This window comes from Arachis stenosperma, chromosome 8 (genome assembly GCF_014773155.1).
Source record: "Arachis stenosperma cultivar V10309 chromosome 8, arast.V10309.gnm1.PFL2, whole genome shotgun sequence".
Classification (NCBI taxonomy): Eukaryota; Viridiplantae; Streptophyta; class Magnoliopsida; order Fabales; family Fabaceae; genus Arachis; species Arachis stenosperma.
In genome coordinates this window covers 17,760,683-17,784,396 of record NC_080384.1, presented here as the reverse complement: position 1 = coordinate 17,784,396, position 23,714 = coordinate 17,760,683, and the positions used below count along the sequence as shown (strand labels likewise).

Genomic DNA, 23,714 nt, shown 5'->3' with positions numbered 1-23,714 from the left:
ATTAGTTTATAATACAAAATAATTTTATAGCATAATTTAAATTTAGAGAGTTTAAATTTAGATGAAAATTCAGATACAATTCACTTCATGTAAAATTAATAAATAAGAATCATTTAATAAAAATTTAGTCAAATTAACTCCATTCAATTATCAATTTCACGTAAATTAATTTCTATAAACAGTATAAAATATTTCTGTTCATTCTTTTAAATGATCGCTTAGGAGTTAGGACTACAACACGAAAAATAGTTACTCTTTTTTATAATGCTCAGGCTGAAAAGGGGTATAATGGTAATCAACAATAATCATGGTTTCTGTTTAATTTATCCCCGTTCCCCAAGCAGTGCAATCGCAATCGCATGCTTCATAGCTTGCTACCAAAAAGTGCCAGCTGGCACACTCTGAATTCCGCTGTTCGCAATTTATATATAAACCCGAACAATAGGGGCGCGTGAGCTCCACCTCCTCAACGGTCTCACTCTGACACACTCTCCCTCCCTTCGCTTCCTTCTGCAACCTCTCTCTGCGGTTCTTCCCTCACCACACCACTTTCTTCTTCTTCTTTTCTCTGTTTCTGTTTCACAGTAATAGGGTTTTAGGGTTCATCTTCTTCCCGCACATTTCAATGCCGGAGAAGTCCAGGAAGGTACCTTTCACGGAACAAGACTCAGCAAAGCTCCTAGAAAGGTATTATTATTTATTTCTTTATTTTGATTATTTTATTTTATGTTGTTATTTTAGTGATTTTTGCGGTGAAATTTGAGCATGATTGGGGATTTTCTTCATCTGTTTATATCTAGCAGGTATGATGCAACAACGGTGTTAACTTTGCTTCAGGAACTTGCGCACTATCCTCACGCGAAGATCGATTGGAATGAGTTGGTGAAGAATACATCAACTGGCATTTCCACCGCCAGAGAGTATCAGATGGTGTGGCGCCACTTAGCCTACCGTCATGCCCTTGCTGAAAATCTTGAAGATGGTGCTCAACCTCTGGTTTGTGATTTTAGTTATATTATTTAATTATAAAAAGAAAAAAATTTCTTGGGGTCATAAGATGAAATAATAAAGTACATTCACTAACAGTGATCAAGCTGTAACTATGGCAGTGGTTATAGTTGAATTTGTCAGGGATATGAATCTATAGTTACCATTTGCAGGAAATAAAAACTTGTCAATGCTTGTGCACATCATGCTAGTTCAGGCCTTCAGGGCCATATATCTTGTTGCCATCACTGCCATATCTTTGATTGTACTGTCAGTTTCTCATTGATATGTTGTTATTAGTAATGGGTTAGTTGACTACCTCTGTTACTTACAGGATGATGATAGTGACCTAGAGTGCGAGCTGGAAGTATTGCCTCCAGTAAGTGCTGAAGCTGTGTCAGAGGCTGCAGCATGTATGAAGGTGAATATGCTGGCCCTTTACCACCCCCAGTTGTTACATTCTATCCATCAAAGTGTCCTATGATTTTGCTCCAGTACATGGTACACCTAGATGAATGATGTACCTGTACTAGGAACTTGGTATTGTTACATGTTTGGAACTCATGGATACTCATCAGTACAGAAATACAATTTGATTTATCTTTAAATGAAACAAACAACTAATATCCATCCAAATTTTGTCTTATATTTTACCTCGAGTCTTATAGAAGTTCCATTTACTATTTCTTTAAATATAAGCTGTGTGTTTCCATGAATTGTTTACCATTAGGTAATGATTGCATCTCGTACGCTGAGTGAATCAACCCCTAGTAGCTCAACGATTGAGGCTCCATTGACTATAACTGTTCCGGTTTGCCGTGGATCTGGAACTCCTAGTGGAACTTCACAATCATCTAAATTGATGCAAGGGACGAATGTTATTTTTCCGGTTACTGTTCAGAGACAAACACTGCCAACTGCACCATCAACAGATGGTGTTGAGACCAAGGGATTAGGTGGTGGCAACATGGCTTCCAAAAGGAAGAGAAAAGCATGGTCAGAGGAAGAGGACATCCAGTTACGAGCAGCTGTTCAGAGATTTGGTGAAGGAAATTGGGCTAACATGGCCAAAGGAGATAACTTTCCTATTAAGAGAAGTCCTACTCAATTGGCTCAGGTGGTTTTTCAACCCTCGATATTTATGATTTATGGGACCTTTATCAACTCCTATCGTTTTTTTTTAGTTTTTATTTTTTTGATAAGAAAAGGAAATTTATTAGTGGGGGAGAGATTATTTTCTTATGATTATGCATGGGACTATATCATTGATCCATGAATGGCAACTTGTTCAGCATTAGCCTCTGTAGTCAATAGCGTTGCAAATTGTCAATTTGTCCATCAGGGTGGTAAAGATAGCGGTAAAAGAAAGATAAAAGAAGTCACCAGGGGTTATGTCATCCAAAACCATGTTCTCCAACTTTTCAGAACCATTTCCCCCTCTTTTGTTATTGTTTTGTTTTCTACTTTGGGTGATGGTATTGTTGCTTGGTTGTCATGGAACAGCCTGCTTAGCAAATTTCACAAATGGTGGAATTTAGATTTTAATCCCTTTTTGATCCCAGAATTCTTCATCGTTCACTCAATAATTTGTCTTTGACCTCACATATCACCAGGAATAACTGTTTGTATGCTCTTTATTATATTTGGATGGCATAGCAGCCAGTTTCTCGAAATTCAAAACTTGAAGTTAAAATTATTCTGTGATCCCCGAAGTTTAAGTCCTGTGCATGTTCCTTGTTAGTTAATTAAGAGCTACTCTCTTGTAGGTTGCTACTTCTAAGCATTCAATACTCTAATTATGAACATTATCAAAAATTCTTTTTCATATGTCACAGCATTGCTTAATAAGCTAGAAACTTGCTTTAGGAATTATTTAAGTTAAATTTTGCAAGCTGATCTTATTCCTTGGCTATTGACAAATTGACCACTTGGTTTTGATTCAAAAAATGTTTTACATTTTACTAAAGTATGATTTCCTGATTTAGCAGCAAATATATATTGCCCAGCTCTATTATTGGGAGTGGGTTCTTTAGATTATTTCTGCAGCAAGTAGTGTTGTGCATGTTGAAACTAATAATGTTTTATGTATAAATGGAGGATTGCTTATACGAAAGAGAACGTGAATTGTTGCACACACATAGTGCTTGTCTTGTTGTGGATGATGTGTTTGATTGGAATACAATGACTGATGGCACTGAATGTTTAATCCGTTGTCATCTAGTCAGGTCAGGATGTCTGGGTATAACCCAGTTTTCCCGGGTTCAAATCCCGGCAACGGAGTTACATATACAACTATTTATAGTTGGACAAGTATAATAAGTGTAATGAATCTTTGTTTTAGATCCAGAAAAAAAATATTATATTGAATAGATTTTCCTGTGCCGATTGTCTTTGTGAATATTTAATGTGATCGCAACGCATTTTACCTGTATTGACTAATTGTTGTCCACTTGTGCTACGTATTGTCATTCGTTCCCTGAATGTTGCAGAGGTGGAGCATTTTAAGAAAGAAAGATGGAACTGCCAATTCGGGAACCATCGTGACCAGCACAACTTATACTACTGCCGAACAACTGGCAACTCGTCATTCATTATCTTTAGCCCTTGATATGCCATTCAAGAAGTTAACTGCTCCTGGAACTGCTGATCAAGGTGATTCTCTTTAAGGCTTAACTTTCAAATATAGGAAAATGGTAATTGGTAATCATGCTGAACAACTTTCTATTATTTGTTTCTTAATTTTTATCCTTTTTGTCTTTGCACCCCTTGTCTTTTAAGTCCTAATGAGCATCAGTTTCATGATTCTCAATGATGTCAATGATTGTGGATTTATTTAGTGCCGTTTCTGAGAAATGGATGTTTGTCATCGAGATTTCCTCCAAAAGCAATCATGATAGTGGAAAGGTGTAGTACCTTGTTTTGCAGTGTGGTTTGGGCTTGTGCTTCTTTCGACTGCTTGTGGCATGATGCCCATATGATTTACCAATGCTGATTTTTTCTCCTAAAAACTGTTAACTAAATGAATGTATTGATTTATCGTTTCTTTTCCTCTAAATTATGTATGTTTTTAGATTGTTTAAACTCTTGTCATCTAGTATATCTATGGAATCTATCTAATATGAAATTGCAAATGCGGTCTACTTTGAATGAGAAAATTGGCATTGCTATCATATAGGTTTAACTTTCGTTTTTGGCATGAGCAGAATAGCTAAATAGCTCAAGTTGTTGTGCTCCTATGTTCTTTGGTTGTAAGCAACTGCTGCAAAATTAGCAAAATTCTTGGACAGAGGTGTCCTGCTTTTTTAAAATTCTCTTCTTACTTAGGGCTCCCTTAAGCTGGAACAAATTGTGTTGTGTTCTCTTAAGCTGGAATTAAACCATGTCATGTGTTTTGCCCTAATAATCGGTATTAAATACTAATTTCAAACTACTTTAGCAGCTTTGCTGATATCATTACTAATAAATTGTGTGTCCACTAGAGTACAGGTTACAAATTGTATCTTTTAAGTTGCCTATATTTATTTATTTATAATTTAATTTTCTTTTTCCATGTTATTAACTTATAGGATTGCATTTCTCATGGGGTGAATAATATCAGCGTAATTCTTTTGAGTAATGTGTTACTTGAATAACTTCTGTTTTTTTTATGATTGCAGCTAAGACATCCTTAACAAGTAAAACCCAAGTGCAACATACCACTACAGCAACAACAATACAAAGTAGTTTACAACCACATCAGCAATCAATGCTCAGAGGTAATCCAACTCCAAATCCTGCATTAAAAGCTACTGCAGTTGCTGTTGGTGCCAGAGTTGTTTCTCAGTCAAATATTGCATCACAAATAAAGGTTGCACAAGCAAGAAATGCTGTGCCTGGAACAAGTATTTCATTGGCAAAACCATCCACTTCTGCTGGTATGTCTTCAGAATCGGAGGTACAAGCTCGCACTAGTTCAAGTGTTGCACATGTTCCCCCTCAGTTTGTACGCATTCCATCTCAGTCTGCACCTGCACCCTCCCAGTCAACTGCTCCCATCACATCTCCGTTATCATGCTCTAGTACCGTTAAAGTCGCCTCTTCTACGGTGCCTGTATTGCCTGAGAAGGACAAACCCGTTACCCCTACCCTTGTGGTTAACAAAGTTCCAATAAAGCAAGAAGTTAATACTACAGATGAATTGCGAAATTCAAAGCCTAGCCCGGCACCAAAAGAGATGGTTCAAAATGATGAGAAATCAACTCAAGACAAGAGCATGAATATTCCCGTTAAAGAGAGGGTTACTTCTCTTGTGGGAAGTACAAGAAAGGAGGAAGTAGCAGAAGATAAAGCAGCGCCAAAAAATCAAGTCAAGTCCGAAGATGATGGAAACAAGGGGAGCCATGAGTTAGATAAAGAAAAGAGCAAAATTTCAATTAATGGAAGATCTCAGGATCAAAAGATGGATGAGAAGCAAGAAAATTTGCAGAACTAGTGACAGTTGGTTCAGTTGTTGACTGATTTAGCTTGTGCAAAGAATAGGTTTTCTTTCTTTTTATTGTTGCTGTTCTATAGTATCTGAGCTCTAACTTTTTAAGGTCGAAGTCAACCTTAGGAATTTGTGGAAGATCACCTAATCACCTACAGCAAAATCTTGTAATATCTAGAAGTCTTGTTTGATGGTAAATATATTTTAATTTTTCCGTGTTATTTAATAAGAGAAAGTGATAGAAAAAAGGTTAAGAGAGAATAAATGATTGTTAAAAAAAAAAGACAAACGTTAGAATATCAGAAACTGAAAACATTAGAACATAAATTTTAGTTACTTTAACCAGAAAATTTCTATCTGATTATTTTGTTTTATTTCCATTGCCAAGCTACAATGCATGTTCCACCAGACCACCACCAACATCCATCACACACAAAGGAGGAAAATTTGATACGCATAAATTTTGTATTCGTAAGATTATGTCGAGCAAGATTATTATCATGGTAGAAGTATGCCATAAACGAAATGCGTTCTTGATTCATTTTTGGAACCTCGAAATTCATAAAGTTTTCCTGCAATGCTAAGCAAACAGATTTATGAAACAGTTATGCTCTACATACAAGTTTTTGTGGTAATCAAATCTAATTAAATTGATCCAAATTCAACAAAAAATCAACTTCAGATTAGGGAGCGCGTAAACACGCAATACAGGGAATAAGCCTCTTTATAGAGGAATTACAGAAATAGAAATAACTATAAAATAGGACAGAAGGGAAAAATACTAGCCTAAAATAAAGAAAAATTTCTAATCATATCCTTAAAATTAAGCTAAATAAAAAAAGAAAAAGATTTATAATTAATTCTATTTACATAAAAGATTCATGAAAGGAATTAAGAATTTGATTTTGATTTGATCTAGTCAAAACTTCTCCTCAAGCTGGCTTGGAGATATCATTCATTGACAGCTTGCTTATTATTCTATCATCTTATTGGGTAATTCTTTAGTTAGAACATCTGCTAATTGTTCCATGGTTGGAACATATGAGATGCAAATCTGTCCTCTCTCAATCTTTTTTCTGATAAAATGCTTGTCAATTTCAACATGTTTAGTTCTATTATGCAACACTGGATTATGAGAAATAGAAATTGCAGATTTGTTGTCACAATACAACTTCATTGGTGGAGAAATGGAAACTTTTAGTTCTTGTAGGATTTTCTCTACCCATAGTGCTTCACATATTCCATGAGCCACTGCTCTAAACTCACCTTCTGCACTACTTCATGTCACAACACTCTATTTTTTACTCCTCCAACTAACCAGGTTTCCGCCAATAAAAGTACAATACCTAGATGTTGACCTTCTATCCATGACATTCCCAACCCAATCCGCATCTGTATAAGCTTCTATTTGAAGATGTCCATGCTTTTTGTAGAGTAACCCTTTCCCAGGCGACCCCTCCAAGTACCTTATGATTATAAAGACAGCATCCATGTGTTCTTGACCAGGTGAATGCATAAACTGGCTTACCATGGTCACAACAAAGGCTATATACGGGCATGTTTGGGATAAATAGATTAGCCTCCTTACCAACCATTGATATCTCCCTTTGTCCATTATATTTTCTGGTCAGCTGGCTTCAATTTTAAATTAGGCTCTGTAAGTGTTTCAGCAGCTTTACAACTAAGTAATCCCGACTCTTTTAAAAGATCTAGGAGGTACTTTCGTTGGTTCATAAAAATGCCTTCCTTAGACCTTGCAAATTCAATTCCAAGAAAGTATTTTAATGAGCCAAGTTATTTGATTTCAAATGTTGCAGCAAGCTTCTTCTTCAAGTCTTTTAGCTCCAAAAAATCATCACCTGTCAGAATAATGTCATCCACATATACAATTAAGATGGCAGTTTTATTAACTGCTGAATGTTTATAGAAAAGTGTATGGTCAACTTGGCTTTGAGTATAACCAAGTCCCTTCACCACCATTCCAAGTCGTTCAAACCAAACTCTTGGGGATTGTTTCAATCTATAGAGAGATTTTTTTAGTTTGTACACTTTATTCCTCCCTAGTTCAGCCTCAAATCCATGTGAAAGTTTCATGAACACCTCTTCCTCTAGCTCCCCATTCAAGAAAGCATTCTTTATATCCAATTGATGTAAAGGCCAATTGTAATTCGTAGCAAGAGATAAGAGAATCCGCACAGAGCTGAGTTTGGCAACTGGAGCAAAAGTCTCTCGATAGTCTACTCCATAGGTTTGTGTATATCCCCTAGCTACTAACATAGCCTTATACCTCTCTATGCTTCCATCAGCATTGCACGTGATGGTAAAAACCCACCTGCAACCAACTAATTTTGTATTCTGTGGCAGATCTACAATCTCCCAAGTTTCATTCTTCTTGAGCGCATGCTACTCTTCCATCACTGCTAATTTCCAGTTGGAATCATCTAGTGCTTCCTCTATGTTCCTAAGTTCAAACAGATTTGTAATTTTAGAAGTAAAAGCTCAATGTTTTTGAGAGAGATTTCGGTAAGAGACATAATTGGAAATAGGATGGTTGGTGCTGGTTTTGAGTACCTTTTTGGTGCAGGTTCTAGTTTCTTTCCTAAGGGCTATTGGCAAGTTATTATTAGAAGTGACAAATTCATATTTACCTAAAAGTTCCTGAAGTACTACAGTTGGACCGTCTTCCGGGTTTTTCAGATTGGGCTGGTCTCTTGTCTTCTTGGGAATTTCTGAACATAACACCGAAGCTCCTTTTCTGATTGTGGTATTTCTTTTCCTGTTTGGATTCCAACTAATTCTGGCACAATTTCAGAATTGGTTTTCACATTTTGTTTTGCAATTGTTTCAGAATTTACTTGATTAGTGAAAGTTGTATCCTCAATATGTAAGATAGGAGTGGGTAAAGTTTCATGCAAAAAATTTTCTTTCCTTAAACTCCCCTTGAAGAGAATTTTTCTGAAAAAAGGTTTGATGTTCCAAAAAAGTAACATCCATGCTTACGTAAAATTTCTTGTGTGTGGATTGAAACATTTATAACCCTTTTAACTTGGGGAATAGCCAATAAAAATGCATTTTTCTGCCCTTGGATCAAGTTTACTTCGATACGAAGGTGTATGTAAAAACACAGTGCAACCAAATACTTTTAAAGGTAAGTCAGAATACAACCTACATGCTGAAAATTTTTTTTTGAAAGTATCCAACGGTGTGCAATAATTTAACACACGTGTGGGCATTCGATTTATGAGATAGGCTACTGTTAGGACAGCATCTCCCCATAAATACTTTGGAACATTACCCTCAAACATTATGACACGTGCTACTTCAAGAAGATGTTTATTCTTTCTTTCAGCAATGCTATTTTGTTGGGGGTGTATTAGGGCATATAGATTGATGTTGAATACCTTTTTTTTTGAAGAAATTTTCCAAGATTTTTATTAAAGTATTCAGTACCATTATCACTTCTTAATATTAAAATTTTTGTGTCAAATTGTGTTTCTACCATTGTTGAAAAATACTGAAAAATTTTTGAAACCTCAGATTTTTCATGCATGAGATAGATCCAACATAGTCGTGTGTGGTCACCGATAAAAGTTACAAACTATTTTTTTTTCAAATTGAGTTGTTATTTTTGATGGACCCCATACATCACTATGAATCAAGTGAAAAAGTTTAGATGCATGATAAAGTTGAGAGTAATAAGGAGCTCTATGACTCTTTAAACGAATACAACTTTCACATTTAAGTAAGGAAGAATCAATATTCTTAAACAAACTTGGAAACAAATGTTTGAGATATGAAAAACTAAGGTGTCCTAGTCTATTGTGCCAGAGCATTATTTGGTCCTTTATAGGCATAGAACTTATACCACTAAATCCTTGAGCTATTTTATCCTCCAAAATATCCTCAAAATGATAAAGCCCATCTATCATCTTAGCATTGCCAATCATCTTCCCCGAAGTCCGGTCTTGAAAAATACCATGAGTGTCCAAGAATGTCACAACATAATTGGAATCCTTGCAGATTTTACTAATAGAGAGAAAATTACAAGAAAGCTTTGGTACATGTAGGACATTTCTTAGGTCAATGTTTTTGGACAGTTTAATTGTACCTTTTTCAAAAATAGATGAAAAACTACCATCAGCAACTCTAATTTTTTCATTTTCAAAGCAAGGAGAATAAGTTTTAAATAAAGGGAAGAGGCTGGTCATATGGTCAGATGCACCTGAATTGACAATCCATGGTGCATTCAAGTTTGAGGTGCAGTTAAGGGTCATAGGAATACTAAAATTACCTGTTTGAGCCAAAGAACCACTAGAAGTACTAAATACAGAACTGGAATTTAACAGCATTATGAGCTGCTCAACCTGTTTCTTAATTAATGATAATTTTTCAGCCTCATGAGCAGTTGGGGTGGAGCGTATTTTGGGATCAGGTTTGCTGCCTTTAAGATTGCCGGTTTTCCATGAATCTTCTAGCAGGTTTCTCGGGTGTGACGAGGTTTATTTCAGTGGTCATACCAAAAATTGGAAGGGTGCTTCTGATTTGATGAACTTTTAAGTGCAGCAGGTGCTACTAAGAGTGCACTAGACTCCAAGGAAGTCTATTCAGTCTTGCCTTTCCCCATCATCACAGCTCTACGAGTTTTCTCTCTTCTAACTTCAGCAAATACTTCTCCAATTGAGGGTAGGATTGCTCTTCCAATAATTCTGCCATGAACTTCATCTAGCTTCACGTTGAGGCCTGCAAGAAACTGGAATATCCTCCCTTCTTCCACTATTTGTTGGTGGTGTTTGGCATCAGCGGCTGAATTCCACTTGTAGTTATTGAAGTGGTCAAGATCCTGCCACACCCACTTCAATGTGTAAAAATATTTGGTGACATTGTCACTCCCTTGTTGAATTCTCTAGCTTTTAGAGTAAGTTCATAAATCTGGATTTATTCCCAAGATCAGAGTACATCTCCTTGACACTATCCCACAGTTCTTTGGCAGTGGTATAGTACATGTAGTTACTACTGATATCCTCCTCCATTGAGTTCACCAGCTATGTCATCACCATGGAATTTTCGGTATCCTACACATTATATTGTGGGTCAGTGATGTTAGGCTGGTTTCGCTCACTGGTGAGATATCCAATTTTCCCTCTTCCACGGATATACATCTGAACTGATTGAGACCACCTAAGGTAGTTTGACCCATTGAGTCAAAATATGGTGATCTGAACTGAATGGGAGTCACCACTAACAAGTATCCGTTGCTCATATTTTAAATCTGATGGAGTAGAAGTGGTGTTCTCCTTCTGTTCAGGATTAATGACTGAAGAACTATCAGCCATAGCTATAAATTAGAGGCACAGTGCAGAGATCCTGCTCTGATACCAAGTTGAAGTGTTTGAATATATTGTATTATCAAATATACAGGGAGTCAACCTCTTTATAGAGGAATTACAGAAATAGAAATAACTATAAAATAGGAAAGAAGGAAAAAATACTAGTCTAAAATAAAGGAAAGATTTCTAATAATAAAATCCCTAAAATTAAGCTAAACCAAAAAAAGAAAAAGATTTATAATTAATTCTATTTACATAAAAGATTCATGAAAGGAATTAGAAATCTGATTTTGATTTGATCTAGTCAACACACGCGTTCTCGCAACTATTCACTAGCGCGAATGTTAATATGAAAAACGTTTCTTCTCCCTCGATCAAAATTGAAATGATCAAATTTCAAACGACGCTCAAAATCTTCGCGACAACTCAAGGAAATCTCAAAGCTACGTTCCAAATCTTCATAAAAAAATACAGAAACAGAAGACGAAATATTATTGAAGGTACTGTTCACTAATCGTCCAATTTTTTCACTTTTCTCTTTCACATTTTTTATCCAAAATACTAGATCATCATATTTCTGTTTATTTTGTGTATTCATTTTGTGTTTTTTCATTAAAATAGATATTATTGTTCTCATTATACTGTTCATTTGGTGATAATATTGTTAGGTCGGTGTAAAAATATTACGTAGTATTTTTGGTATAGTTTAACCTATATCTGCACGTGTTTAAGGGATTTGAATGTGTTTTTATGCATGTTTGAGTGTTTGCATGTTTTGAACTGAGTTCATGTGTAGTAATCAGTAACAACTTTCGGTGTATTTTGTCTGAATTGATGTGCACTTGGTGTTGTTGTCCTGTTTTTCTTGTAACTAGGCAACAGAATGTTATTGTAGTGCTTCTGATGTTATTTTGTGCATGTTTTAGTGATTTGCATGTTTTTTTTTTCATTTTTGAGAAATTTTGTTTATGAATTTATTGTAACTAGCCCATCGAAATTTGTTGTAGTGTTTTTGGTGTCGTTTTGTGCATGTTTGATTGAGTTGCATGTCTTTTTGAACTGACATTGTGTGTTGCAATCAAGAAATACTAGCGGTGTATTTGGTTTGTATCAGTGTATTTTGTCTGAATTGAAGGATACTTGGTGTTGTTGTCCTCTTTTTGTTGTAACTAGGCAACAGAATGTTATTGTAGTGCTTCTGATATTTTTTTGTGTATATTTGAGTGATTTGCATATTTTTTTTTTCTATTTTGGAGGAATTTTGTTAATGAATTTGTTGTAACTATCCCATAGAAATTTGTTGTAGTGCTTTTGATGTTGTTTTGTGCATGTTTGATTGAGTTGCATTCTTTATGAGCTGACATTTTGTGATGCAATCAAGAAATAATGGCGGTGTATTTGATTTGTATTTTCGGTGTATTTTGTTTAAATTGAGGTGCACTTGGTGTTGTTGTCCTCTTTTTGTTATAACTAGACAACAGAATGTTGTTGTAGTGCTTTTGATGTTATTTTGTACATGTTTGAATAATTTGCATGTATTTTTGTCTATTTTTTAGAGATTTTGTTCATGGATTTATTATAACTAGCCCATAGAATTTTGTTGTAGTACTTCTGGTGTCATTTTGTGCATGTTTGATTAAGTTGCTTGTCTTTTTGAATTGACGTTGTGTGATACAATCAAGAAATAATGGTGGTGCATTTGGTTTGTATTTCAGTATATTTCATGTGAATTGAGGTGTACTTGATGTTGTTGTTACCTATTAACCTAATAGACTATATTTTCTGTTACTGTCCTAGTTTAATGTGATATTTCATTTTTGTCTTTAGTTGGGATTGTGCAATATATGTGATGAAATGGCTGGAAATAATTGATCTGGAAAAAGATCAAAAAGAAAAAATATGCATGAAAGAATTGGAAACAGGTAATTATCGTTAAAAATAGATAACTCTCTATTACTAAATTAACAGAGTATAATAAATAATTTTCTTTAAACTGTAGTTGAACACTTCAGAGTCGATTATACTTCACTCATTCTCTTTGAGGAAATAAATCAACTGAGAGATAAAGTCATTCAAGAATCTGAAGTCATTAGGCTCTCCAATCCATCTGCTGTATTATTAAATCCTTACTGTAAATTTTCGGGCAAAAAACTGAAATAAGCCAAGGGAGCAGGTAAATTACCTGAATCAGCCAAACTGAAAATTGCTTCACAAATCAGCCAAAGCACATTACTATGTAATTCGAACTAGTTTGGTTCGAACTACGTTAACATATAAACAGAACCAACTTGGTTCGAACTACAACTCGCATAATTCGAACTAGCTTGGTTCGAATTACTCTCAATTTGCATCAAATAGTAATTCGAACCAGGTTGGTTCAAATTACTCACAATTCGTTCCAAACACTAATTTCTGTTACTAGCATAGTTTCTGCATCATGTCTTAATTTAACTCGTAGAGTTTGTTATTTCGGTGTGCATTCAACATACATTTCGTTTAAAACTCTGGAAACAAAACATATTCATCAATTATGATCCCATTCACAGTACATCGCACTAACATTAACAAATTTTATCACTTACCAACTACAAGTAAGAAAACTGATAATACTGAAATCTAAATGCGAAATTGAAATAACAAAAGTACCAAAGCTAGCAATACACCTAATCATGTCCCCGTGTGTGCTCTGCTCTTCGGAGCTGTGGGCAACTCCGACGTGTGTAGTTGGGCTGCCGACAAAGCCCACATCTCTTTGGCCGGTTCGGGTCTGCCTCGTCCATATTGGTCCGTATCCGAGTGGACCTCAGACGACCCTCTCTCGCACGCCTCTTATTCGGGTCTGGAATGACAGTCGGTCCGTCATATGGTGGCCAGAAACCCTCCGGAAAGGGAGGTGTGAAACCCATCCGATACACACTGAAGAGCGAGCTAAGACGATACACCTGGTGGACGTAAGGCTCCGATGTAAGGCGTGAGTAGGCACAGCATGCCAGTGCGTGGGGACACGGAAAATGAAGTTCCTGGAAGTATCCGCAGTCACATGTCTGAGATGCAAGCGAGACTCTATAGCTACCCAGTGAGAAAGAACCAGTAGGAGTTGTCTCTGCGACGGTAAACTCGGAGTTATCCCTGTCATACAAAGTCACCGTGAAGCACCTAGCCGTCTTCAAGTTGGCCTCTATACACTTCACCAAGTGCTGACTAAATTGTTGTCCGGTTCCCTGCTGCGCCTCAGCCTCTCTCCCTTTGCGAACAAATAATTCGGCCAACCTTCCGTATGTTGTCTTCACTAGCGAGCACACAGGAAGGTTTCTGACACCCTTGAGGATTGAGTTCACACACTCAGAAATATTCGTCGTCATGTGTCCAAATCTATGCCCCTCATCATAATGCTGTGTCCACAATGAATACTCAATCCGGTTCGCCCAGTCACACATCGCCGGGTCTTCAGACCTCAGAATATCAAACCAGTAATGGAACTCGACCTCGGTCTTAGCGTACGCCGCATTCACAAGTAGCCTCCTTGCGTCTTTGCCCTTGAAGGTTAGGACGAAATTTGCCGCTACATGTCGAATGCAGAATGCCCGATATGCAGACGGAGGTAACCATCCTCCGTCAGGAGCCTCAAGCGCGGCCTTGATGCCGTTATGCCTGTCCGATATAACCAGCAGACCCAGCTGTGGTGTCACATGCTGACGCAGGTGGGAGAGAAAGAATGCCCACGACTCAGCATTCTCACCCTCGACTAATGCGAATGCCACAGGGAGTATGTTGGAGTTCCCGTCCTGTGCAATCGTGACAAGCAACGTTCCCCCATACTTGCCATAGAGATGGTGCCGTCAATACTAACTAGGGGTTTGCAATGACAGAATGCCTTGATACATGGTGAAAACGTCTAGAATAGTCTGTGAAAATAAGCTTGAGACTCGTCCAGCTGTGCACCGATACGAACAGGACTCGTCCTAAGGACTGCAACAGTACCAGGCATCGTCAAATGGACTCCTAACACCCACCTTGGGAGCTCGTTGTACGACTCATCCCAGTCACCATAGATGAGGGCAACAGCCTTCTGCTTGGCCAATCAGACCCTCCTGTACGTAGGCCTAAACCCAAAGTGTGAGGTGGTGGCATTTAGGAGCACCTTGATGCTGACGGATGCAACAACCCTAACCATTGGCATAATGAATGCCGATATCACATGGTAATCCAAACTCCTGTGGTCATTGGAGATGGAGGTGGCGAGACACGTATGCGGTCCATTGTAGCATTTGACTTCCCAAAGGCCCTTGCACTATCGGAGACTCAGGCGAATCAACCATGTGCACCCATTCCCGAACTCAGAACACTTGCCCAAATACCGGCGATAGTCAAACTCCACGACCTTGTACTGTACCCCTCGACGGATGCTGTAAGTCTTCACACTTAACATGGCCTCATCTTTATCTTGAAATTGCTGACCAACCTGAAACTCTGTCAGACCTGCAGACCCTTCACCATCTCTAGCGCCAAATCTAGCCGGCTGCCCAAGAACCCCCTCCTGCCTCATGGCATCTAAGTCCAAAGAGGAAAAATGTGGAGGGTACTGCTGTGTGCCAGAGCTAGAACCACCGCCCGCCCCAGCAGGCTCACTTGCTCCGACATCATCGCCACTGTCATCAGCAATCATGTCCGGCTCGACATCATCGTCCTCTGGATCATCCAAAAATCCATCTCCAACCCCAGCCGGTGCAGCACACTGTAAAGAGGTTCGCAGAAATTTCCCTGTTCCGACCTCGTCGCCTACACTGCCATTGAGATCAACAGCGAACGAAAGGGAGGCAACAGGTTGGACGGGTGGCTCGTACGCAGGGACGGAGGAAGAAGCAACGGCAGGTCTGGAGCTAGAGCCGGCTACCATGGTTAAAGTGGTGGTATTCCGGTTCGAACCCCCCAAGCTGGATACCACGTCAACTAACTTTGCCAACAGTTCTGGTGTCCTCACCTTTGGAAACTGCCGGCCACAATGAAACATGACCCGCAAGTCCTCATCACTCCCGATCGTGAAACAATCATACTTAACGGTTTCCTGGAGCACCGTGATTGGAATGCGATAGAAAAACTTCTTAACCCGTTTCACACCTTCGAGACCAAGTTTCAGCAGTACAGAGCTAACAAAGTCCTCATACCTCATCGTAGGCCTGACAATCATAAACAGAGGATCCTTATCAGTGAACTTCACAATGGAACGAGTTTTTTTCTTAATGGATCCTCTGTGATAAACCAACACTACGAAACTCTCCTTACTAGCCATCTTACCCCTCTAATGAGAGCAACTCACGTTCACACCATATATATACAGGTCTAGTCCTAACTAATTCGAACCAGCCTGGTTCAAATTATTAATTAGTAATTCGAACCTACTTGGTTCGAATTACTTTGGTTAGCTTCCACCTATATAATTCAAACTCATCTAGTTCAAATTATGTATGTTTTAAGTTCAAACCAACTTGGTTCGAATTAGTGTGAATGTTGCCAAGTAATTCGTGCTGATTCGGTTCAAATTATATACAAGTACAATTCGAACTAAGATGGTTCGAATTGTATAGAGAAGTGCTTTGGTTGATTAATGAAGCAATTTTTAACTTAGCGGATTCACGTAAATTCTGGCTACCCTTGACTTATATATGTTTTTTGTCCTAAATTTTCATCAGGAGATATTAATAGTAGATAGTTTAAATATTGTAAATTGTTAAGAATTTTTATACTAGTTGTTTACTGAATTGTCTGTGCAATATATAGTTAAAATAAATACATTCTTTGTATCTTTGTAAATATTCAATCCAAACATTTCATAAAATTTATTTGCAAATTTAAACTTCTAAGAACCTGTCTATACTGTATTAAAATTCTGTTAATTTGAATGAATCAAAGTTCACAAAAAATACAGAAAAAGAAGAATAATTTATATAATACACCAAATTGCTACACCGAATACACTAAAAACTATTCAAATAAACACCGAGAATGCTTATAATTTTTTCTATTGATTTTCATCAGGAGATATAAAAATTGTGTAGGTTGAATTTTTACATTGCTTAACTATTGAATTATCTGTGTACTGTATATTTAAAACAAATAAATCTCTTAAAAAATTGAAAAACTAATTTTAAAACAAATAGTAACATGGTAAAATGGAACAAAATAAGAAAATATAAAAAGTAGACCTCATTTCCATAATAAAAATTACATAAATTACATCGAAATTGTTATAAAATATCGAAATGCCTTTACATAAATACTAAAAAATCTATCTTATTCTCTTGAATATTTAAACTGATAATTCATAATATGTTCATGAAAATGGCTGGAATTTGACTGCATGACTGATTCACCATCTAAAAGGTTCAACTATAAAAAGTAAATCATATATTCACAACGTCCTTCAATATACGTATATAAATTCTTGCAGAACAATTTAGTCCAGTTGAGGGATTTGTCTTCTGAGTTGGATATATATCTGATTTTCATTTTTTCTCTCTGCTACATGTAATTAATTGGTTCTTAATTTTATTTTTTTATTTGTGTTCCGAATTTTTGTAAAAAATTCAACAAGTTTAAAATAATCTTTGTAGAATTTTTCAACCTCTTCAAACGTGTTAAAAGTTATCCCAACTTTTGGCACAAACTGCTCATCAACATCACACAGAAACTGAAAATACACCGAAAATATTTCCAAAATAAACTAATTTATAATTTCAAATGCACCAAAATTGGGAAGAAACATATTCATCAAAAGAATAATTCAGATTCAGAACTCCTACATTACATTCAAATTCAAACCATCAACCATGAACATCAATTTTCACAAACAAAAATAAAATTATGCAACTATAGAATCATAAACTACTAATAACGAACTACATTAACTAAATTCGAACCACACTTCAGCCACTTGATTCGATTCAAAATAATAATCCGATTTGCCCTGGTTCAATTTATAGTCTGAACTTGAAAATACATAAAAAACATTTCCAAAATAAACCAATTTATAATTCCAAATGCACCGAAACTCGGAACGAAACAGATTCATCAAAATAATAATTCAGATTCAAAACTCCTACATTACATTCAAATTCAAACCATCAACTATGGACAACAATTTTTACAATAAAAAATAAAATTATTCACTACAGAATCATAAACTACTAACAAACTCATTAACTAAATTCGAACCACACCTCAACCACTTGATTCGATTCAAAACAATAATCCAATTCACTCTGGTTCAATTGACAGTCTAAACTTGAATTGTTCATTGTCTTAAAAAACGAAATACCTGTTCAAAACTTCAAATTAGATAAAACAACATTGATCTTGAACGCAGAAAACGAAGAGAACATAGAGAAGGAAGAGAACACAAAAAATGTTGAGAAAATTCGAAAAAGAAAATGAAATCCACATAAAAAAGACAGCTATATATATATATATATATTCGCGCGTTAAGTCAAAAGTTTGTTAGAAGTACTGGCCCATGGAGGTGAATTAGGTTAAAGTTGCTTGGTTGGACTTGGTTGATTAAATGACTTAGATATAGAGATTAATTGTTTACGAAATAGTAATAAGTTAATAACATTCTTATATTTAAACCCATAAATTTAAGGATAATTCACACTAATAAATCATTTCAGTCTCAAAATTACACCAATGTTTTATTTTAATTTTCGTTACATGCATGTCCTAAATAATTTTATGCAAAATAATTAAACTCGATTTATACTTCTTCAATGACATCAATTGATTCGATTTACATTGAGGAAGTGTAATCAAATTTAATTGTTTCGATTTACATAGAATTATTCAGGACATGCATGCAACGAAAATCAAAATAGGATATTGGTGTAATTTTGAGGCTGAAATGATTTATTAGTGTGAATTACCCTAAATTTAACTTTCAGATCTTGAAAAAATTAGTGATGGCAATGGGCAGGTTTTTGTCGTACCCAACTCCGTCCCGCTCTACAATAACTCGCATAGAACTCACCTCACTCCTACTTATGGGTAGTAAAAAATTGAACTCTAATTCGCTCCCGTGGATATCCGCTCCTATTTGTCCCTATCATTATTAAAATCCAACAAATAAAGTTAAATTTCAAATTTTATATAAACATATGCACATACATAATATAGATTAAGGTAAAAGTTTAAATATGATACAATATTATTAATTATTTTACTAATTATTTTACATATATTGTATATTAAAATTATACATATACCAAGTATTATCTGAATCCGACCTCGCTTTTACCCTATCTAAGACCCTGTCCTGTACTGAAATGGGTAATTACCCGTTTTGAGTAAGCAGGGACAGAGTAGATATCGACAAATTCGAGTAGTGTTACCATATATAAAAGAAATCACCATCCTAATTATTATAAAAAAATTACAAATTAAAAATTACTGTGTATTTAATATTTTAATTGTATAAAAATGAAAAATATATATAATGGCAATTCAATAATGTTGATTTTGTAATATATAATTTTTTAAGATTTTACTTAATTTATATTTAAAATGTAATTAATAATCCATTAGATCTCCAAGGAAAAAAAAATCAATCGGATTTTATATTTTTTTTTAACAATTCATTTCCATACATAGTTATTATTAGGAATAAATAATTAAATTAGTCTCCAAAAAATTATTCATTCTCTAAATTAGTTTTTAAAAACTTTTTTAAATTAAATTTATCCTTCAAAGATTTTAAGTTAGTCATTTTAGTCTTTTCACTACTTCCATTACTAATGACGTCAAAATTAGTTGATGTAACACGTTAAGTGACATTATATCATAGTTCTAATTGAAAGTTAACATAATAAATTTATGAAATTAGATCAAATCAATTTTAAATTATAAAATTTCAATGTCTCAAGTATTTTCCTCAATTATATTTTGATCTGATCTATTTCATAAATTTATTATACTAATAATCAATTAAAATTTTTATGCATATATTGTAGTATTATTTAATGTGTTATATTAACATATTTTGATGTCATTAACAAAAAATAACATAAAAACTAACACAATTAATTTAAAATTTTTGAAAAACGAATTTAATTAAAAAATTTTTAAAGAAGGAATACCATATTATTAGTTAGAGTTATACAATGGCAATTCCTGTTATATTCCTTGATTCCAAAGGCACGCACGCCAAGAGAGAAAAGAGGGTGGCGTGTGCTATATTCTCTAACGGTCTCACTTCCTTCTTCTTCTCCAGAATCTGAATTACACAGAATCTCTCTGCTCTCTCATACTAGCATTTAGGGTTCTTCCCGTTCCCAGGAATGACAATTCCAGAAAAGAAACCCAACAAATTAGTGCCTTTCACGGAACAAGACGCTGCTAGAATCGCACAAAGGTGTTCTTCATCTTCTTATTATATTTCACTCTTTTCTCGAATTCGTTGAGATTTTTTTATTGAGAACTTTTTGTGGTGTTACAAAGGTACGATGCAACGACGGTGTTAACCTTACTTCAGGAGGTGGCTCATGCTCAGTGTCCGAACGCAAAAATTGATTGGAATGAATTGGTGAAGAGAACCTCAACTGGGATCTCTAATGCCAGGGAGTATCAGATGCTGTGGCGGCATTTAGCCTACGGTCATGCCCTTCTCGAAAATCTCGAAAATGGCGCGGAACCTCTGGTATGTGTCACATTGATGTGTGGACTGGAGCTACATTATTTGAATTTTGCTTGTTTTGTGAAGATCTGAATCTGATTGTGATTGTGATGAAACTCTAGGATGATGATAGTGACCTAGAATATGAGGTTGAAGCATTACCCCCAATAAGTTCGGAAGTAGCATCAGAGACTGTGGCATGTGTGAAGGTGAAGGTCACTGGCCCTATACCTTCTCCAATTATACATTATATCTAGATTTCTTGCCTTAGCTGGTTACATAGTGCTTGTTTGATTGCATGTTCTCATGATTAAATTACATTTTATTGAATCTTATCCCTACCTTAATTTTCCATATTTTACTTCTGAAAGAAGTCCATAATATACTTTACAATGTTTTGCAAATCTGTTTCATACTGGACAAATATAAGACTAGCAATTGTGCTATTCTTTAACATTTCACTGGCATGTTTCTGTGAATTGTTCATTCCTTAGGTAATGATTGCTTCACTAAGTGAATCAACTCCTAGTAGTTCAACAATTGAGGCTCCACTGACTATACATGCTCCAGTTTGCAATTCATCTAAAACTTCTAACAAGGGCTCACAATCCTCTAGTTTGATGCAAGGAACAGAGATTATTTTTCCGGTTACTATTAAGAGACAGACACTGCCAGCTGTATCATTGACAGATAATATTGAAAGCAAGGGATTAGATGGTAGCAACATGGCTTCCAAAAAGAGGAAAATAGCATGGTCAGAGGAAGAGGACAATCTGCTACGAGATGCTGTTCAAAGATTTGGTGAAGGGCATTGGGCTACCATTGCAAAAGGAGGCAACTTTCCTGTTAAGAGAACTGCTAAACAGATATATCAAGTAACTATTTCAACCTTAGCTTGCAAATTATGTGATCTTTATATCAACTGTTGTTATTTAGTTTCTCAGTATGCAAGTGAATGTTTAATTCAGTGTAAAGCAACATGTTCATCACTGGATAGTCAATTTTTTTTTTTTTTTTCAGTAGGCAGTAAAGAAAATGAAACAGAAGTTAGTAGGGGCTTTAATATCACTTTTTCGGATGTGTATTTTGTTTGTTGTCAATTTGTCATAGCTCTAAAAGTAGAACAACTCACTCAAGGCAATTTTGAATGATGGACTATGTATTAAGATCCTGCCATCTTGTATCATATTTTAAATTGTTTGGTTTGTTTTGGACCTACCATATCACCAAGATTCATTATATGCATGCCATTATTATTCTATATTTTATCCTGGGCTGCCCAAATACTTGCAGAGGTGGAACTTTTTGCAAAAGAAAGATGACAGTACCAATTCAGGATCCATCTTGATCAGCACGCGTTATGATACTGCTGAACAACAAGCAACTCGTCACTCATTATCTTTAGCCCTTGATATGCCATTAAAAAAGTTAACTGCTCCCGGAATGACCAGTTACGGTGAATGTCTTTTCTATTTTGTATTAAATTATAATTATAAAAATACAGTAAAACTTTAATCATATTCCAGAATTTGCTATATTTCTTTGGTACTTATCATCAACAAGAGTCTTGGGTTCAGTGATTGTCGACCTTATTTTATTGTGGCTCTAGCTGATGATTGGGGAGATGTATTTAGTGCCTTGTCTGAAGACCACCTGCTAGTTGCTAACTTTACTTCCATCAAATACTATTTTTTTCTGGGGACAGATGTAATATCATTATATCATGTTTTATGTGCTTATGCTTCTTTCAAATTCAAATGGCAAGATAAAATTTGATTGTCAGATGTGTCAAGCTATAAGGTTCTCACAAACTATGTGTTATTTTGTTCGTACTAATTTAGTACTACTTTGGCAGCCTTGCTCATGTACTATGAAAATTACTGATATATCCTCTGTGGATTGTCATATTGATTTGCTTTAAAATTTTTATATATATATACTTTGTGACAATAGTATTAGATGTAAACAATGTTGATGCATGATTTTTTTAGAAAATGTGTTAGTTTTAACTCATTGACTAACTTTTGGTTTGAATTGTTTCAGGTAGGACAACCTTGAATATGTCAGGTAAAAATTTGTTGCAGCATGTTGCTACAGAGTCTTCGCCGCTTCATGGTCATGTTGTACCACCTCAGCATCCTTCTCAAGGGTCTTTTGTGGGGTCTTGTAGTTCCTCACTGAAATCTACATTAGTTCCTGAAAAACCATTGCTGGAAGTTCATCCAACTCCTAACGGTACAGTAAAAGGTGCCACAATAGTTTCTGGTGCCCAAATAGTTTCAACGTCAGATTCTGGATCACAAGTAAAGGTTTCACATAGAAACGTGGTTGCTACAACAAGTAGTTGTTTGACAAAGTCATCAACTCCTGCGTCATTGCCTCCGGAATCAAAGGTACAATTTCAAACAGATCCGAGTTCAGCACCTGTTTGCACCCAATCAACTGTTGTAATTGCATGTCCTGCTGCATCATGCATTAAGCCAGCTAAAGCTTCCTCTTTGACAATGGAGAAGTCGCCTGAACAGGAAAAACATGATAACTCTGTCGTTTATAAAGCTCCAACAAAGCAAGAAGTTAGAGTTTCTAATCTTAGCCCTCTCAAAGAAGATAAAACCATAGTAATGGAAATTACAAGTAAGGAAGTAATAGAAGATAAAATGAATAAAAAATCAAGTGGGAATAAATCAGGGAACTGCTAAGGATACAAATTTAAAATGAGGATCTTGAGAATCATCAAATAGCTTATGATAGCAATATGAGTATATGACAAGGGGAACTTGTGATTTAGATCAAGAGAAAAGCTGATCTTCAATCAATGGAAGATTTGGGGATCAAATCATGAATAAGAAACAGGAAAATTCTGTTGTATGGAGCTAAAGATGAAGGTAACAATAGTCTGGATTTGCTGAACAATCAACAAGTGGTACTGAATTTAGGTGACTAGGTTGTACATATGAAAATTTTTCTTTATTGTTTCTTTCCCTCTTGAAATCTTAACCACAAAGCTGTGATTTGAATTCTTAGGCAGCTTAAAGAATAGGTAGAACCTTAGTTCCATTGGTAAATTAGTTTTAACATCCTGTTAATATATTTTCAAATGGGATAATAACATAACTCGTACCCAATTTATTTATTTATTTTTTTTTTTGCGAAAACATTTGGTTATTATTTATAGGGTAAAATACTATTTTAGTTCGTTATGTCCTTTTTTGTTTATATTTTTGTTCTCCGGTGTCAAAATTAAAACTTTTTCCTCTAGCCCAAATTTCAAATA

The 23,714-nt window shown here is 35.6% G+C and overlaps 4 protein-coding genes across 6 annotated transcripts; 2 read left to right on the top strand and 2 right to left on the bottom strand.

Annotated features, from left to right (window-relative positions):
* Nucleotides 1-376: 376 nt before the first annotated feature.
* LOC130943447 (flocculation protein FLO11-like) lies at nucleotides 377-5,716 on the top strand. 2 transcript variants are annotated; one of them, XM_057871321.1, is made up of 6 exons: nucleotides 377-687; nucleotides 801-996; nucleotides 1,322-1,408; nucleotides 1,718-2,104; nucleotides 3,477-3,639; nucleotides 4,644-5,716. In XM_057871321.1, the coding sequence occupies exons 1-6, from the start codon at nucleotides 626-628 to the stop codon at nucleotides 5,456-5,458; spliced, it is 1,710 nt and encodes a 569-aa protein (XP_057727304.1). In that variant the 5' UTR covers nucleotides 377-625; the 3' UTR covers nucleotides 5,459-5,716. The 2 variants fall into 2 exon arrangements, with proteins under 2 accessions (XP_057727304.1, XP_057727305.1); XM_057871322.1 differs by having other exon boundaries at nucleotides 487-687; nucleotides 804-996.
* Nucleotides 5,717-13,442: 7,726 nt separating this feature from the next.
* On the bottom strand, nucleotides 13,443-14,953 carry LOC130945503 (uncharacterized). The gene is made up of 2 exons (XM_057874213.1): nucleotides 14,867-14,953; nucleotides 13,443-14,564 (listed from the first exon to the last, which is right to left on the bottom strand). The coding sequence occupies exons 1-2, from the start codon at nucleotides 14,951-14,953 to the stop codon at nucleotides 13,443-13,445; spliced, it is 1,209 nt and encodes a 402-aa protein (XP_057730196.1).
* Nucleotides 14,954-15,070: 117 nt separating this feature from the next.
* Nucleotides 15,071-16,069, bottom strand: LOC130945502 (uncharacterized). The gene has a single exon (XM_057874212.1). It carries the CDS (start codon nucleotides 16,067-16,069, stop codon nucleotides 15,071-15,073), a length of 999 nt encoding a protein of 332 aa, XP_057730195.1.
* A 3,900-nt stretch (nucleotides 16,070-19,969) lies between these two features.
* LOC130944126 (uncharacterized) lies at nucleotides 19,970-23,557 on the top strand. Of its 2 annotated transcripts, none has more exons than XM_057872293.1 (6): nucleotides 19,970-20,179; nucleotides 20,266-20,464; nucleotides 20,563-20,649; nucleotides 20,935-21,315; nucleotides 21,734-21,890; nucleotides 22,484-23,557. In XM_057872293.1, the coding sequence occupies exons 1-6, from the start codon at nucleotides 20,106-20,108 to the stop codon at nucleotides 23,137-23,139; spliced, it is 1,554 nt and encodes a 517-aa protein (XP_057728276.1). In that variant the 5' UTR covers nucleotides 19,970-20,105; the 3' UTR covers nucleotides 23,140-23,557. The 2 variants fall into 2 exon arrangements, with proteins under 2 accessions (XP_057728276.1, XP_057728275.1); XM_057872292.1 differs by having other exon boundaries at nucleotides 21,734-21,896.
* Nucleotides 23,558-23,714: the final 157 nt, after the last annotated feature.